Source organism: Lepidochelys olivacea (genome assembly GCF_965140295.1).
Source record: "Lepidochelys olivacea isolate rLepOli2 genome assembly, chromosome: 8".
Taxonomy (NCBI): Eukaryota; Metazoa; Chordata; order Testudines; family Cheloniidae; genus Lepidochelys; species Lepidochelys olivacea.
This window is the reverse complement of record NC_140418.1, coordinates 75,075,149-75,090,726: the sequence shown is the minus strand read 5'-3', so window position 1 is coordinate 75,090,726 and position 15,578 is coordinate 75,075,149. Positions and strand designations below refer to the sequence as shown.

The 15,578-nt window shown below is 40.8% G+C and overlaps 1 protein-coding gene across 3 annotated transcripts in view; it reads left to right on the top strand.

Annotated features, from left to right (window-relative positions):
* The window catches only part of RPAP2 (RNA polymerase II associated protein 2), a gene marked incomplete at its 3' end in the record, with an annotated part of 70,415 nt that overhangs the window by 12,896 nt on the left and 41,941 nt on the right, over nucleotides 1–15,578 (top strand). For all 3 annotated transcript variants that reach the window (XM_084635754.1, XM_084635755.1, XM_084635753.1), the window contains exons 7-10: nucleotides 2,748–2,783; nucleotides 3,752–4,694; nucleotides 8,902–8,996; nucleotides 15,235–15,315. In XM_084635754.1, coding sequence (XP_084491880.1) covers nucleotides 2,748–2,783; nucleotides 3,752–4,694; nucleotides 8,902–8,996; nucleotides 15,235–15,315 — 1,155 coding nt within the window. The remainder of the gene's footprint in view (nucleotides 1–2,747; nucleotides 2,784–3,751; nucleotides 4,695–8,901; nucleotides 8,997–15,234; nucleotides 15,316–15,578) is intronic.

Genomic DNA, 15,578 nt, shown 5'->3' with positions numbered 1-15,578 from the left:
GAGCTAGAAACAATTTTAAAAATAAATATCCAAAGCAGTGGTTCTCAACCAGGGGTTTGTGTACCCTGGGGGTACGCAAAAGTCTTCCGGGGGGTACATTAACTCATGTAGACATTTACCTAGTTTTACAACAGGCTACATAAAAAGCATGAGTGAAGTCAGTACAAATTAAAATTTCATACAGACAATGACTTGTTTACACTGCTCTATATACTATACACTGAAATGTAAGTGCAATATATATATTCCAGTTGATTTATTTTATAGTTATATGGGGAAAATGAGAAAGTAAACAATTTTTCAGTAATAGAATGCTGAGACACTTTTGAATTTTTAGTTCTGATTTTGTAAGCAAGTAGTTTTTAAGTGAGGTGAACCTTGGGGGTACACAAGACAAATCAGACTCACTCCTGAAAGGGGTACTGTAGTCTGGAAAGATTGAGAGCCATTCTTGTAGAGCGCTGTTGGTGCTGCAGACAAATAAAAAAGCAAGCTAATTTTAAGTCCCAATAGACATTTTTGGTGGGGAGAAGATCCATTGAACACTTCTTAAATGGGCAAGAATTGTCAGGGTGTCTTTCTAAAAGCAGTATTACATTTTCCTTTTGGTTTCTAACAAAAATGTGTTTCTAAATATGCTGGATATATTGACTGCTAAACTTCATTTTAAATCAGCAGTTGGTTAGAATTAGGGCTGTCAATTAATTGCAGTTAAGTCACGCGATTAACTCCAAATAATTAATCACGATTTAAAAAATTAATAGCAAATAATCACACTGTTAAACAATAGAATACCAACTGAAATTTATGAAATATTTTTGATTTTCTACAGTTTCACGTATATCTATTTCAGTTACAACACAGAATACAAAGTGTATGGTGTTCGCTTTATATAATTTTTTATTACAAATATTTGCACTGTAAAAATGATAAACAGAAGAAATAGTATTTTTCAGTTCAGCTCATACAAGTACTTTAGTGTAGTTTCTTTATCATGAAAGTGCAACTTACAAATGTAGATTTTGTTACATAACTGCACTCAAAAACAAAACAATGTAAAACTTTAGAGCCTGCGAGTCCACTCAGTCCTACTTCATGTACAGCCAGTCGTTAAGAGAAATAAATTTGTATACATTTACGGGAGATAATGCTGCCCACTTCTTAATTACAATGTCACCTGAAAGTGAGAACAGGCATTCAAATGGCACTGTTGTAGCTGGTGTTGCAAGATATTTATGTGCCAGATGTGCTAAAGATTCATATGCCTCCTCACACTTCAGCTATACTTCCAGAGGACATGCTTCCATGCTGATGATGCTTATTAAAAAAAAATTCATTAATTAAATTTGTGACTGAACTCCTTGGGGGAGAATTGTATGTCTCCTGCTCTATTTTACCCGCATTCTGCTATATATTTCATATCATAGCGGTCTCGGATGATGACCCAGCACGTTGTTCGTTTTAAGAATACTTTCACTGCAAATTTGACAAAATGCGAAGAAGACATCAATGTGAAATTTCTAAAGATAGCTACAGCACTTGACCCAAGATTTAAGAATCTGAAGTGCCTTCTAAAATCTGAGAGGGACGAGGTATGGAGCATGCTTTCAGAAGTCTTAAAAGATCAACACTCTGATGCGGAAACTGCAGAACCCAATCCACCAAAAAACAAAATCAACCTTGTGCTGGTGGCATGTGACTCATGATGATGAAAATGAACATGTGTTGGTCTACACCGCTTTGGATGGTTATCAAGCAGAACCTGTTGTCAGCATGGATGCATATCCCCTGGAATGGTAGCTGAAGCATGAAGGGGCATATGAATCTTTAGTGCGTCCAGCATGTAAATATCTTGCAACACTAGCTCCAATAGTGCCATGCAAACTCCTGTTCTCACTTTCAAGTGACATTGCAATTAAGAAGCAGGCAGCGTTATCTTCTGCAAATGTAAACAAACTTGTTTGTCTGAGTGATTGGCCGAACCAGAAGTAGGACTGAGTGGACTTGTAGGCTGTAAAGTTTTACATTGTTTTATTTTTGAATGAAGGTTTTTTTTGTCCATAATTCTACATTTGTAAGTTCAACTTTCAAGATAAAGAGATTGCACTACAGTACTTATATTAGGTGAATTGAAAAATACTATTTCTTTCTTTTACAGTGCAAATATCTGGAATCAAAAATAAAGTGAGCACTGTACACTTTGTATTCTGTGTTGTAATTGAAATCAATATATTTGAAAATGTAGAAAACATCCAAAAATATTTAAATAAATGGTATTTTATCATTGTTTAACAGTGTGATTAATTGCAATTAATTTTTTTAATCACTTGACAGCCCTACTTAGAATATAAGATGGTTTAAAAATGAGGTTTGGGGAGGAGGGGGGGTATCATAAAAACTTCCCCGAATCATGATTATGGAAATCCTATTCAAAATTGCTCATGATAGGTTCCTGCAAACACTTACATGAGTAGTTGCTCGTGTGTGTATGTAGCCCTCTGAGTTCTATGGGACTATTCAGAAGAATAAATGTTTGCAGGGTTCAGCCCTAAGGCTGTATATAAAAGCTCCAGTTGTTCATTTTTCAGTATCAGTTATTGGAAAACTGTTCCAAAAATTTGTTAGTCTCTAAGGTGCCACAAGTACTCCTTTTCTTGTTCCAAAAAGATGTTTCAAAAATATCTGTTACTGTGTCACCTTTGAAATTCCTGTTTATTAAATCCTTCATCTTTTTATCTTTTTGGCAGACCACCAGACATAGAACTGCTGAAGGAGGGGCAAAGGTACAGCTGAATCAATGATTCTTACATTTAATGTATTCACAGTTGAAAAGGGAAGCCTTTGATTTCCTGTTTTGCTGCAATATATAATGTACCATTGTTGCAGACCACATAAAGGATATTTGCCTTGTTTAGCTTTTTCCTTTGTGATGCTAAAAAGAGTATTTGATCTGTATGATTTAGTGTACAGCTGCTCGTAGCCTGTAACTCTTAATTGAAGCTGTTGAAACCTGACACAAACGCCGTGTTTGTACTCTGCATATTTTGTACCATCGATTCTTTATAAACTAAATGGTACCAATTATATGTGTTGAAAGCTTCTGTGAGTCTTAATATAAAACATTTATGTCTGCAAAATATAAGTCCTACCACTCTTTATTTACTTCCCCCTCTTTGTCAGTTCTGTAAATTGTGATTTTTTTTTTCATGTTTTCCTCTACAGCATTTGGCCATTAGGGGGCAAACACACATACTCCTGCAAAAACAAGTAATCTATTATCCACTTGTTTTTAATCAGTATACTGTATTTTATTCATATAATGAAAAAATGTGGCTTAATATGCTGGTGTTCACTCTAGATTTTTCAGGTGGTAAAATCTGGCAGCATAAGTCTGACCTTATGCTCTTTTTTCTTCTAAATTTTGTCAAAGCAAATATATATATTTTTTCTTTTTCTCTCTACCCCTCATTTGCAACATAAGATGTCTGCTGTATGGTGTCTGCAGTCGTCATCCTGATTACTAAACACTAAAACTCTTTAAATTTGAAAAAATTTTCTTAGAAAACAAATCTTATTTAGATCCCTTAGTAAGGGCCTAATTCTTAATGTTAAATAAAATGTTTTGTTTGCTAGAACAAAATTATTTGTTCATTCTTAAAATATATGCTATTCAAAATCATCTAGTTTGCAAATGCTACTATAACTGAAGTCTGTCCTGTATTTTAATGATAGTCTATTTCTTCTGTTACAGTGGCCAGTCTGGGGAAGAAGTAAAACTGCATCATGAAGTCATTAAAGTCTCAGATATTGAAAATCCTAAACCATCAGCAAGCCAGTGTGACTCTGGTTCCCTCGGCACATACAATGACAGCAGCAGTGATACTGAACAAGAATTTGTTTCCTCTATTCTACCAGGAAATCGATCAAATGCAACCAGTCTGGTGCAACCATTGCACAAAAAAAGTATACTCAAAAATAAGCCTGGTCAGAATAAAAACTCCACGCATAGAGATAGAGACCATAGAGTGATAAATATCACTGAACAATTAAGTGTGTGCAAATTAGATAACCAGGAAAAAAAGAGTTCTTGTTCTGTTACTGGCATTTCTTCAGACACTATTATGTCAGAAAACTTAAAAAATCCAGAAAATTGTGAAAGTAGGTGTAATGGTTCACAAGTAGTTTTGCTAGGTGTGAGCAAAAAGGGGGCAGAACAACTGAAAAAAATACTTGCTAAATCAAAGCAGCATATCAAACCTGAATTGAATGCACCAGTTGATTCCCTTACTGCTACACGTAATGTCTTAGATGTGCTTAAGCAGACTTTTATTGAATGGAGGACTGAAGAAACTTACAAGTTTCTCTGTGGTTCCAGCTATGCTACTGTACACTTACCAGAACACACATCAGCTGTTAACTGTGAGAAAGAAGAACTTGATGAGGATGACTTAAAAACAGCAGATGACCTTAATGACGCTGCTGCTGCTACAAAGGAATCTAAAAACAGTTTGAACCAGTCTTTGCCTTTTGGGGGCACAGGTGCAACGGTTAAACCTTTGCCTAGCTATGAAAAGCTAAAAGAAGAAACAGAACTATTAGGACTAAGAGTAAAGGAATTCTATAAAGGAAAATGTCTCTTGGCTGAAGAAGCAACAACACAGGTGGAAGGAGCGGAGCATCCTAGCAATGTTAAAGTAAGTATCCTGAAAAACTGGACTGTTTAGTTATGTATGTTTATACAGTGCTTAATTCAATGGGGCATGTCATGAGATGTCACCGGCATGGTGCTCTGCTCTGTTCAATTATGATAACAGTCGGCTGCATGTGTGTGTTCCCTCTGTGTGCTGCCCCAGCTCTGCAGATAGCTGACACAGCAGACCCCAAGAGAACCCCCAATGACCACAGAGTCCGATAAAGTTTATTGTCAAACGAAGCACAGTAATAGTTTCCCGCAGACCCTACAGGACGTACTACGAATATGTGCCCCCTGACAATGGATCAGCTCAGTCAGTGTCTGGATACTCCACTGCCCTCTAGGCCAGACAAAGACAGCCCCTCAGGGGTGCATTCTTATACACAGGTACAAACAAGTTACACATCACTCCTGATGTATTAAGGTACAACACCTCTAAGTGTTAGGGTGCTGCTTCTCACCTTGTACATGTTGGTTCGAACAAAACAACTATCCATCATATTATCCTTTTTACCCTATCTTTAGGCTGGGTCAGTATGTTCTGTGTGGAATGTTTTAGTACTGGACAGGGTGGATTTGATTTAAATCATGATTTAAATCAATTTGATTTAAATCACTAGTCAGGAAGACTCTATTTAATCATGGTTTTCTACATAAAAGTGCATTCTTGTTGGTTGTTATAACCTTAGTGCATATTCTTCACAACTCAGAGATAGGTGTAAGTTTCATTTTTAGAAGGTACACACTATACATTTTTAAAGTGATTTATTTTGAAAACTTTTCAGATTAGTTTTGCAGCTATATCAAAAAATGAATAATAGTGTGGTTATTTCATTGACCAAAAGTAATTGAAGCAGATATTTATGAAGTCATTGGGAGGTGAACTATCTCCAATTCAACAGGTTAATCATTAATATTTGGAGGATTTTCTTGCCATGCTGTATTACAGGGGTGGCCAACCTGAGCCTGAGAGGGAGCCAGAATTTAGCAGTGTACATTGCCAAAGAGCCACAGTAATATGTCAGCAGCCCCCCATCCTCTCCTCCCCTCCAGCCCCAAGTGCCTCCTGTGCATCGGCAGCCCTGCCAATCAGCACCTTCCTCTCCCTCCCGCCCACTGCAGTCAGCTGTTTTGCAGTGCACAGGAGGCTCTGGTGGGGAGGAGCGAGGGCATGGCAGGTTTGGGGGAAGGGGAAGGGGTGGAGTGGGGGCAGGACCTGGGACAGAGCAGCGGGTTGAGCAGTGAGCACCCCACAGCACATGGGAAGGTTAGCATCTGTAGCTCCAGCCTCGCAGTCATCGCCAATGCAAGGAGCCCCACATTAACCTCTGAAGAGCCACATGCGGCTCCGGAGCCCCAGGTTAGCCACCCCGGTGTATTAGGAGGAGAACGTCACCAGACAGACATTTAAATTGTTTTATTTAACTAAAACAACGTTAAGTATTCTGGATTTTTTTCTTCAACAGCAAACGTACAATATTTTAACAAAACAAGCATATGTCCCTCGATTCTCACATTTATCTCAGACTTCTTCTTGTCCAGATCTGTTCCACCCCCAACAATCTTCTATTCATTGAACTTTTTGAAACTTTGCACTTTTAGAGAGAGGTAAGGGATTGACTCTGTGTACACAAATTTGCGGAGGGACAATAGAGTTGAGGTCTGTTATTTCTCACCTCTATATATTATTTATTCATTTAAAAACATTTTTGCTGTTAACTAGCATGTTACCTCTGGAGACACAAATCCATAGTTTGAGAACTGCAAAACTAAGCATCTCTGATGGTATCTTCTAAACTGAGCACTGAGTCCCATTGGGTAGATAGAAAGATTAACCTAAATAATCTATACAGAAGCCATTGGGTCCCTAATCCATGAACTATTGGAACTCATTTACAAAACTTTTCTTAAACATTACACGAATATATCGTCTCATACTATAGAATTAGAATTTATAGTCCCTATTCCATGATAAGATCTCTTTGAGCTATAATGTATCTTTATCTTTAGATAGGTTTTTTTTTCCTCAAAAAGCATTTTTTTTTAAAAAATCGTTGATTTTTATCCACCCTGGTACCGGAATGTTCTGGTACCATCCTGGCACGTGTTTATCTTACTACTGCTTAATACCTTTTAGGTATGTGTATACGTGCAACATCAGCCCTCTCCTTTCCAGACTCTGAGCAGGACCTGCCTCTTGCTCACAGCTTAACTTTGCTTTATGTCAACAAAATCTTGACCTTTACTTTAGTTCAGGCCTTAGGCCTTGTACCGGGCCTCTGATACCAGGGTTTATGTTTCAGGACCTCATCTTACTACAGGGCACTGACCTATATGGCCTCTAAGTACTACCACAATATAAATGTTGATGATAATCTAATAGTAAAATTTCAGCATTGTCACCTTCTGTATGTCACTCTGAAGCTAGAATGTCTGAGACCATGTGATTAGAGAGACAAGATGGGTGAGGTAATATCTTTTATTGGACCAACTTCTGTTGGTGTGAGAGACAAGCTTTTAGCCACACAGAGCTCTTCTTCAGGTCTGGGAAAGGTACTTCAAGGGTCACAATTAATTCCAAGGTGGAACAGATCATTTGGCATAGGTAGTTAGCACATATCCTGAAGGATCATTCAAGGTAGAGTGGCCCATTAAAACCTCTTCAGTCATAGGACAAAAAGCAGGGGTTTGTGTGTTACAGATTGATGTAATAAGCCATAAATCCAGTGTCTCCGCTGAATCCATGGTTTTTAGTGTCTAGCAGAGTTATGAATTTAACCTCCTAGGCTCATTCGTGTGAAGCAATGGAAACAGCTACAAGCATGGCTGAGAGCTCTTTTTCTCTACAGTATCACCAGTCCCAGTCATCACTGGGATTTGCAGTCTGTTGTCATATGTACTGGTAAATAGAGGCACATGACTTCACAATTTACACCTGTGCAGCAGAATGGCTTTCAGCTAGTAGTAATAATTAAGGATGGTCAGGTCCTGAGCAATTACCTAGGTTTTGGCTAGCTAATGTAATGAATTCTCATGTTCAGTTTCAACAGCTTGTTAAGCTATAGAATGTCATGGACTAATCAGCTCTTTTAGTGTGCTTTAACTTGGTATAAAGCACAGAAAGGAAGCATTGCTAAGCTGAACTAATGTAAGAATGTTAAAGGTTAAATTAATGCTATCTGGCCATTGTGCAGATGCATAGAGGAAAGATAGGATGGAAGGAGTCTTTTCTTCCACCCAGCCTCTAGGGCTTCTGCACGAGGGCCAAACACAACCAACATCCCTGCTCAGAGAGTACTGGAGTGACTGCTTCCCTTGGAATCACAGAGACTTCCTAGTCTTTCAGATTTCAAAAATTGCAAGGAATCATAGAGCTTTGGGAACTTTTTCACTTTCTAGGCATTAAGTCATCATGTCACAGAGCTTTGCATCTCTTCCTGTCTGTCTGCTGGTAGGAGGATTTATAGACATGAAGAGATGCAAAACTGTATGAGGTTTCATCTCTAAGCATCCAGTTCCTTCCGTCTCCATCGTATGGAGACAGTACTCTGGCTGATTAGACTCAGCTACACATTTTGTGTTGGTGTATGTAGTTCTGGGTTTCTTTAAGTTTTAGGAAGTTGTCAATATGAGAAGGAGTAATTTTGCAAATACTTTATTTAGTAAAAAGAAGCAACTGTAGTGTGCTTAAAATGAAAGAAGAGGTTATCTGGGCTCATGCAGTATCACATAAGACTCCCCCTGAAAAGTTGTCATTAGTTTTTATAAGACATCCTCCATAATGGCTTCTGAAGAAAGGGGAAAAAATAGATTGGTAATATAGGTAGGACTGGCTTGACGTGGGAATCCCAACAAATAAGCAAATTGTAATTAAGGCCCAATTTAAATAACAGTTCAGTCCTTCAGGAGCTCATACAGTTCCTAACCAGTCCTGTTCAGCTACAACTTCCACTATCCTGAAGCCAGATCACTATTTCTAAAATCTAGCCTTTAGGTTTTGAATATTCTTTCCTTTCATATATGTAAATACTTATTGCACTTGTGCCATTTTTTTCTGTTCAGAAGCAGTAACATTTAACCATGGGGAAGACAATCCATAATTGGCCACAATATTGCTTTCATGTATTGACTTTAAAAAATTCAAAAAATTGACTTTACAATTCAAATGTCTACCATGTTTTCATTATTGTTTTTGTATTGTATTATAGGATGACCAGCAGGGTGATCCCATCCTCCCGCTCGTAGATTCTCATGCCCAAATGCAGATTCGAAAGCAGATTGTGCTTGAAAAATTGAGGAAAGTGTAAGTGTCCCTTCTTTCTCTTTGAGTGCTTATGACTAAATTAAGTCTCCAACCCAAATTAGCTCAGAATGTGACTGCCCTCTCATTAATCAGTGCCACGTATATTGAGCACATTACACAAGTGCTCTGCAATCTCCATTTTCTGCCTATTAAATTCCATCCAGAAATTAAAATATAACATAAAACCATAAATTCTTTAATGAGCTGGGATTTAGTCGCTTGAGGTATTGTCTCTTTGTGTGTGATACAGCTGTAGTTGTTAGTGGAAGTGCTCAATCTGTCAACCTCCTGGATCATAAAGGAAGGGCCTGCTGGCAGGACATCTTACAAGAGGAACTTGCCCCTTTCTTTGGTGTGTCAGAGCCCATGTTTGGTAAGCTTCTGCTCATGTTGTAAAGCTCATTATCCTCCCCCCGCAGAGCGGGGAGGAAGTTGTCACAGAATTGTGGGAGGAGTTAGTGTATATAACTATGGAATACATTCCACTGCAGTTTATGTATTTGATGGATTTTAATGTTTGTTACTGTAAATATGCATGGATCTTAAATAAGGGATAAGTGCTTTCAAGAAGTCAAAATGATCTTGTTGTCTAGATGGAAAACTAACTTCTTTTCCTTGTTTAAAAGAGTTTTCTGATAGACTTTAAAATATGAAGTATTGCGAATAACGTTAACACACTAACTTTAAAGTTGGACTGGAAAATTTTTGCTCGAAATTATAAACGGAACTGTTTGGGGCAGGAAAAGTATCATTACGTCTTGTACAGTATCAAGCATATTGTCACTAAACAGATAAGGCCACATATACACAGAAGAAAGCATAGTTTTGAAAACTGTTAAATAGTTCCAGCAAAGTTGTGGCTCTAGGAAGAAGGATAAAGGAGTTGGAGGCGCAAGTGGTATTCTCGTCCATCCTCCCCGTGGAAGGAAAAGGCCTAGGTAGGGAGCGTCTAATCGTGGAAGTCAACGAATGGCTACGCAGGTGGTGTCGGAGAGAAGGCTTTGGTTTCTTTGACCATGGGATGGTGTTCCATGAAGGAGGAGTGCTGGGCAGAGACGGGCTCCATCTTACGAAGAGAGGGAAGAGCATCTTTGCCAGCAGGCTGGCTAACCTAGTGAGGAGGGCTTTAAACTAGGTTCACCGGGGGAAGGAGACCAAAGCCCTGAGGTAAGTGGGAAAGCGGGATACCGGGAGGAAGCACAGGCAGGAATGTCTGTGAGGGGAGGGCTCCTGCCTCATACTGGGAATGAGGGGCGATCAACAGGTTATCTCAAGTGCTTATATACAAATGCACAAAGCCTTGGAAACAAGCAGGGAGAACTGGAGGTCCTGGTGATGTCAAGGAACTATGACGTGATCGGAATAACAGAGACTTGGTGGGATAACTCACATGACTGGAGTACTGTCATGGATGGTTATAAACTGTTCAGGAAGGACAGGCAGGGCAGAAAAGGTGGGGGAGTAGCACTGTATGTAAGGGAGCAGTATGACTGCTCAGAGCTCCGGTACGAAACTGCAGAAAAACCTGAGTGTCTCTGGATTAAGTTTAGAAGTGTGTGCAACAAGAGTGATGTAGTGGTGGGAGTCTGCTATAGACCACCGGACCGGGGGATGAGGTGGATGAGGCTTTCTTCCGGCAGCTCACGGAAGCTACTAGATCGCATGCCCTGATTCTCATGGGTGACTTTAATTTTCCTGATATCTGCTGGGAGAGCAATACAGCGGTGCATAGACAATCCAGGAAGTTTTTGGAAAGCGTAGGGGACAGTTTCCTGGCGCAAGTGCTAGAGGAGCCAACTAGGGGGGGCGCTTTTCTTGACCTGCTGCTCACAAACCGGGTAGAATTAGTGGGGGAAGCAAAAGTGGATGGGAATCTGGGAGGCAGTGACCATGAGTTGGTTGAGTTCAGGATCCTGACGCAGGGAAGAAAGGTAAGCAGCAGGATACGGACCCTGGACTTCAGAAAAGCAGACTTCGACTCCCTCAGGGAACGGATGGCCAGGATCCCCTGGGGGACTAACTTGAAGGGGAAAGGAGTCCAGGAGAGCTGGCTGTATTTCAAGGAATCCCTGTTGAGGTTACAGGGACAAACCATCCCAATGAGTCGAAAGAATAGTAAATATGGCAGGCGACCAGCTTGGCTTAATGGTGAAATCCTAGCGGATCTTAAACATAAAAAAGAAGCTTACAAGAAGTGGAAGGTTGGACATATGACCAGGGAAGAGTATAAAAATATTGCTCGGGCATGTAGGAATCATATCAGGAGGGCCAAATCGCACCTGGAGCTGCAGCTAGCCAGAGATGTCAAGAGTAACAAGAAGGGTTTCTTCAGGTATGTTGGCAACAAGAAGAAAGCCAAGGAATGTGTGGGCCCCTTACTGAATGAGGGAGGCAACCTAGTGACAGAGGATGTGGAAAAAGCTAATGTACTCAGTGCTTTTTTTGCCTCTGTTTTCACTAACAAGGTCAGCTCCCAGACTGCTGCGCTGGGCATCACAAAATGGGGAAGAGATGGCCAGCCCTCTGTGGAGATAGAGGTGGTTAGGGACTATTTAGAAAAGCTGGACGTGCACAAGTCCATGGGGCCGGACGAGTTGCATCCGAGAGTGCTGAAGGAATTGGCGGCTGTGATTGCAGAGCCACTGGCCATTATCTTTGAAAACTCGTGGCGAACCGGGGAAGTCCCGGATGACTGGAAAAAGGCAAATGTAGTGCCAATCTTTAAAAAAGGGAAGAAGGAGGATCCTGGGAACTACAGGCCAGTCAGCCTCACCTCAGTCCCTGGAAAAATCATGGAGCAGGTCCTCAAAGAATCAATCCTGAAGCACTTGCATGAGAGGAAAGTGATCAGGAACAGCCAGCATGGATTCACCAAGGGAAGGTCATGCCTGACTAATCTAATCGCCTTTTATGATGAGATTACTGGTTCTGTGGATGAAGGGAAAGCAGTGGATGTATTGTTTCTTGACTTTAGCAAAGCTTTTGACACGGTCTCCCATAGTATTCTTGTCAGCAAGTTAAGGAAGTATGGGCTGGATGAATGCACTATAAGGTGGGTAGAAAGCTGGCTAGATTGTCGGGCTCAACGGGTAGTGATCAATGGCTCCATGTCTAGTTGGCAGCCGGTATCAAGTGGAGTGCCCCAAGGGTCGGTCCTGGGGCCGGTTTTATTCAATATCTTCATAAATGATCTGGAGGATGGTGTGGATTGCACTCTCAGCAAATTTGCGGATGATACTAAACTGGGAGGAGTGGTAGATACGCTGGAGGGGTGGGATAGGATACAGAAGGACCTAGACCAATTGGAAGATTGGGCCAAAAGGAATCTGATGAGGTTCAATAAGGATAAGTGCAGGGTCCTGCACTTAGGACGGAAGAACCCAATGCACAGCTACAGACTAGGGACCGAATGGCTAGGCAGCAGTTCTGCGGAAAAGGACCTAGGGGTGACAGTGGACGAGAAGCTGGATATGAGTCAGCAGTGTGCCCTTGTTGCCAAGAAGGCCAATGGCATTTTGGGATGTATAAGTAGGGGCATAGCGAGCAGATCGAGGGACGTGATCGTTCCCCTCTATTCGACATTGGTGAGGCCTCATCTGGAGTACTGTGTCCAGTTTTGGGCCCCACACTTCAAGAAGGATGTGGACAAATTGGAGAGAGTCCAGCGAAGGGCAACAAAAATGATTAGGGGACTGGAACACATGAGTTATGAGGAGAGGCTGATGGAGCTGGGATTGTTTAGCCTGCAGAAGAGAAGAATGAGGGGGGATTTGATAGCTGCTTTCAACTACCTGAAAGGGGGTTCCAAAGAGGATGGCTCTAGACTGTTCTCAATGGTAGCAGATGACAGAACGAGGAGTAATGGTCTCAAGTTGCAGTGGGGGAGGTTTAGATTGGATATTAGGAAAAACTTTTTCCCTAAGAGGGTGGTGAAACACTGGAATGCGTTACCTAGGGAGGTGGTAGAATCTCCTTCCTTAGAGGTTTTTAAGGTCAGGCTTGACAAAGCCCTGGCTGGGATGATTTAACTGGGAATTGGTCCTGCTTTGAGCAGGGGGTTGGACTAGATGACCTTCTGGGGTCCCTTCCAACCCTGATATTCTATGATTCTATGAAGTTCTCACTGAATCTGTTTCTTATACAGATGGCTGATGTGATGAGGCTCATGTGATTTTTTTTTCCCCCATGCTTTGTCCCTGCCTCAATTAGCTGTAGGCGGCCAAACTACATTAAAGCCTGTCTAAACTGAATTTTAAAAGTTTCCAAACACTGTTCCCTTCTCATTGTAGATAGGGCCTTTGTGCACTAAAGAAAAAAGCATGTGGCACTAAAAATGGCTAAACCAGCAATGGCTAAACCAGTGCTAACCCACAGTGCAGACAAGAAACAGTTGAAGGACCATGAATAACAACTTAGTCTAAAACATTATTATTTTTAAATGGCTATGGCTTGTCTGTGTTGCCTAGGCTACCTTGGCATGATCCCCTTCCCCCCCCTTTTTTTTAAAGTTCTATTAGCATTTCTTTTCAGAACTGTGTTGTAACAAAATTGATTATTATTAAACAGAGATCCTAAGAAAACTTGCCAGTATTTCTGCCAGAGTGAATGTTATCACAGCTACCAAGAACATGGTTTGAAATAGTATTATTATACACCTCTGCCCCAATATAATGCTGTCCTGAGGAGCCAGAATATCTTACCGTGTCATAGGTGAAACCTATATCGAACTTTCTTTGATCCATCAGAGCGCCACTTTACCGCGTTATATCCGAATTCGTGTTATATCGGGTGTGACAGGATCGGGCCAGATGGCTACAGAAGAGTGATAGAAGGCAGATATATTAGTCCCAGGTTAAGTAGGTCCCTTTTCCCTGGGTAAGGTAACAGGGAAGGTTCCAGAACAATCAAAGGAACCTTCTGGAAACAATTAAGACAGGCTGATTAGAACACCTGCAGCCAATTAAGAAGCTGCTAGAATCAATGAAGGCAGGCTAATCAGGGCACCTGCATTTAAAAAGGAGCTCACTTCAGTTTGTGGCGCATGTGTGAGGAGCTGGGAGCAAGAGGCGCTAGGAGCTGAGAGTGAGAACGCGGACTGTTGAAGGACTGAGGAGTACAAGCATTATCAGCAATGAGGAAGAAGGTCCTATGGTGAGGATAAAGAAGGAGTTGGGAGGAGGCCATGGGGAAGTAGCCTAGGGAGTTGTAGCTGTCACACAGCTGTTCCAGGAGGCACTCTAGACAGCTGGAACCCGGAGTAGAAGGTAGGCCTGGGTTCCCCCCAAACCTCCCAATCCTGGTCAGACACAGGAGGAGTTGACCTGGACTGTGGGTTCATGAAAATGGCCAAACTGAGGGCTGCCGTGAAGCTCTAAGGCGAGCAAATCCGCCAATAAGTGCAAGACCCACCAAGGTAGAGGAGGAACTTTGTCACATGGGGTAGAGGTGTATTATAAAGTCATGTTCTCATTCTCTCATAAATTTATCACATCTGTCACTTATGCTGAACCTTCTTTTACTTCTAGGATGAATTTGATTTGTACCGTCTTTGTGCTCTGTATGTGTGTGTGACATGGGCTCTCAGCTCCTACTATACCTATATATATACCTATGTAATGTTCTATAACTCGGTTGTGTAGTTTCCTCTGACTACTTCTTTTGAACCCAAATAAAATTATGAGGGTAGGAACATTACTCACTTAACAACTAAATCAATTAAACAGCTATGAGCTGGGTGCAAACTTTTAAGGGGAGTAGAAATGCCATTTCTCACTTAAGTAGATATGTTCTAGGTGTGTTATATCCTCCACTTGGAGACTTAATTAAGAAAATTAAATTATTTCACTGCCAAAGAAATCTAAATATTGCAAATTTGAAATAGTTTTGACAGTTAAAATTCCAGTCTTCCATATTGTAAACCTAATTGCTTTTGTAAGAATGCCTTGGCATAACTGACATTGGTAGCTAATTAATAACATAACTTGCTAAGAAGCAAGTATATCAAAAGTCATATCCTATTATGCTCTTCTACAATAGCTACTTTAAAACGCAGTGATATTGCAGCAATGTCTTCTCTAATGAGTGAATCTGAAGTGTAAACTATATGCCCAATCTAAAGCTCAAAGAAGTCAATATAAGTCTTTCTAGTGATTCCAGTGAGCTTTGGATAACCTTTGCTGAGGAGCAAATGGTTGGGTATAGAAAGAAAGAAAATAACCTAATATCCTTTTGCTTCCAGATTGCCTGCAGTTTTGGGCCCTCTTCAGATTACACTAGGTGACGTTTACATGGAACTGAAAAATCTTGTCAAAACTTTCAGGTAATTTTTCCTGATTGAGTAAATAACATCTAATGTAGATGCAAATGAATTAGGATCAAAGGAATCCCAGTGAAGATTTGCCCTGCTTCAGTAGTAGGTCAGTGTAGGTAACATCATGTTCCCTGTGGACTAACAAGGCAGCCCCATCCCCTGCTCCACTGACTGTGCTCAGGTCACTATGAGTATTTTATATATTTTTAAGAACTAGGCCAGTGGTCTCAGGAGGATGCTGATGAGTCCTTTAAAGATACTACTTCCCTGTC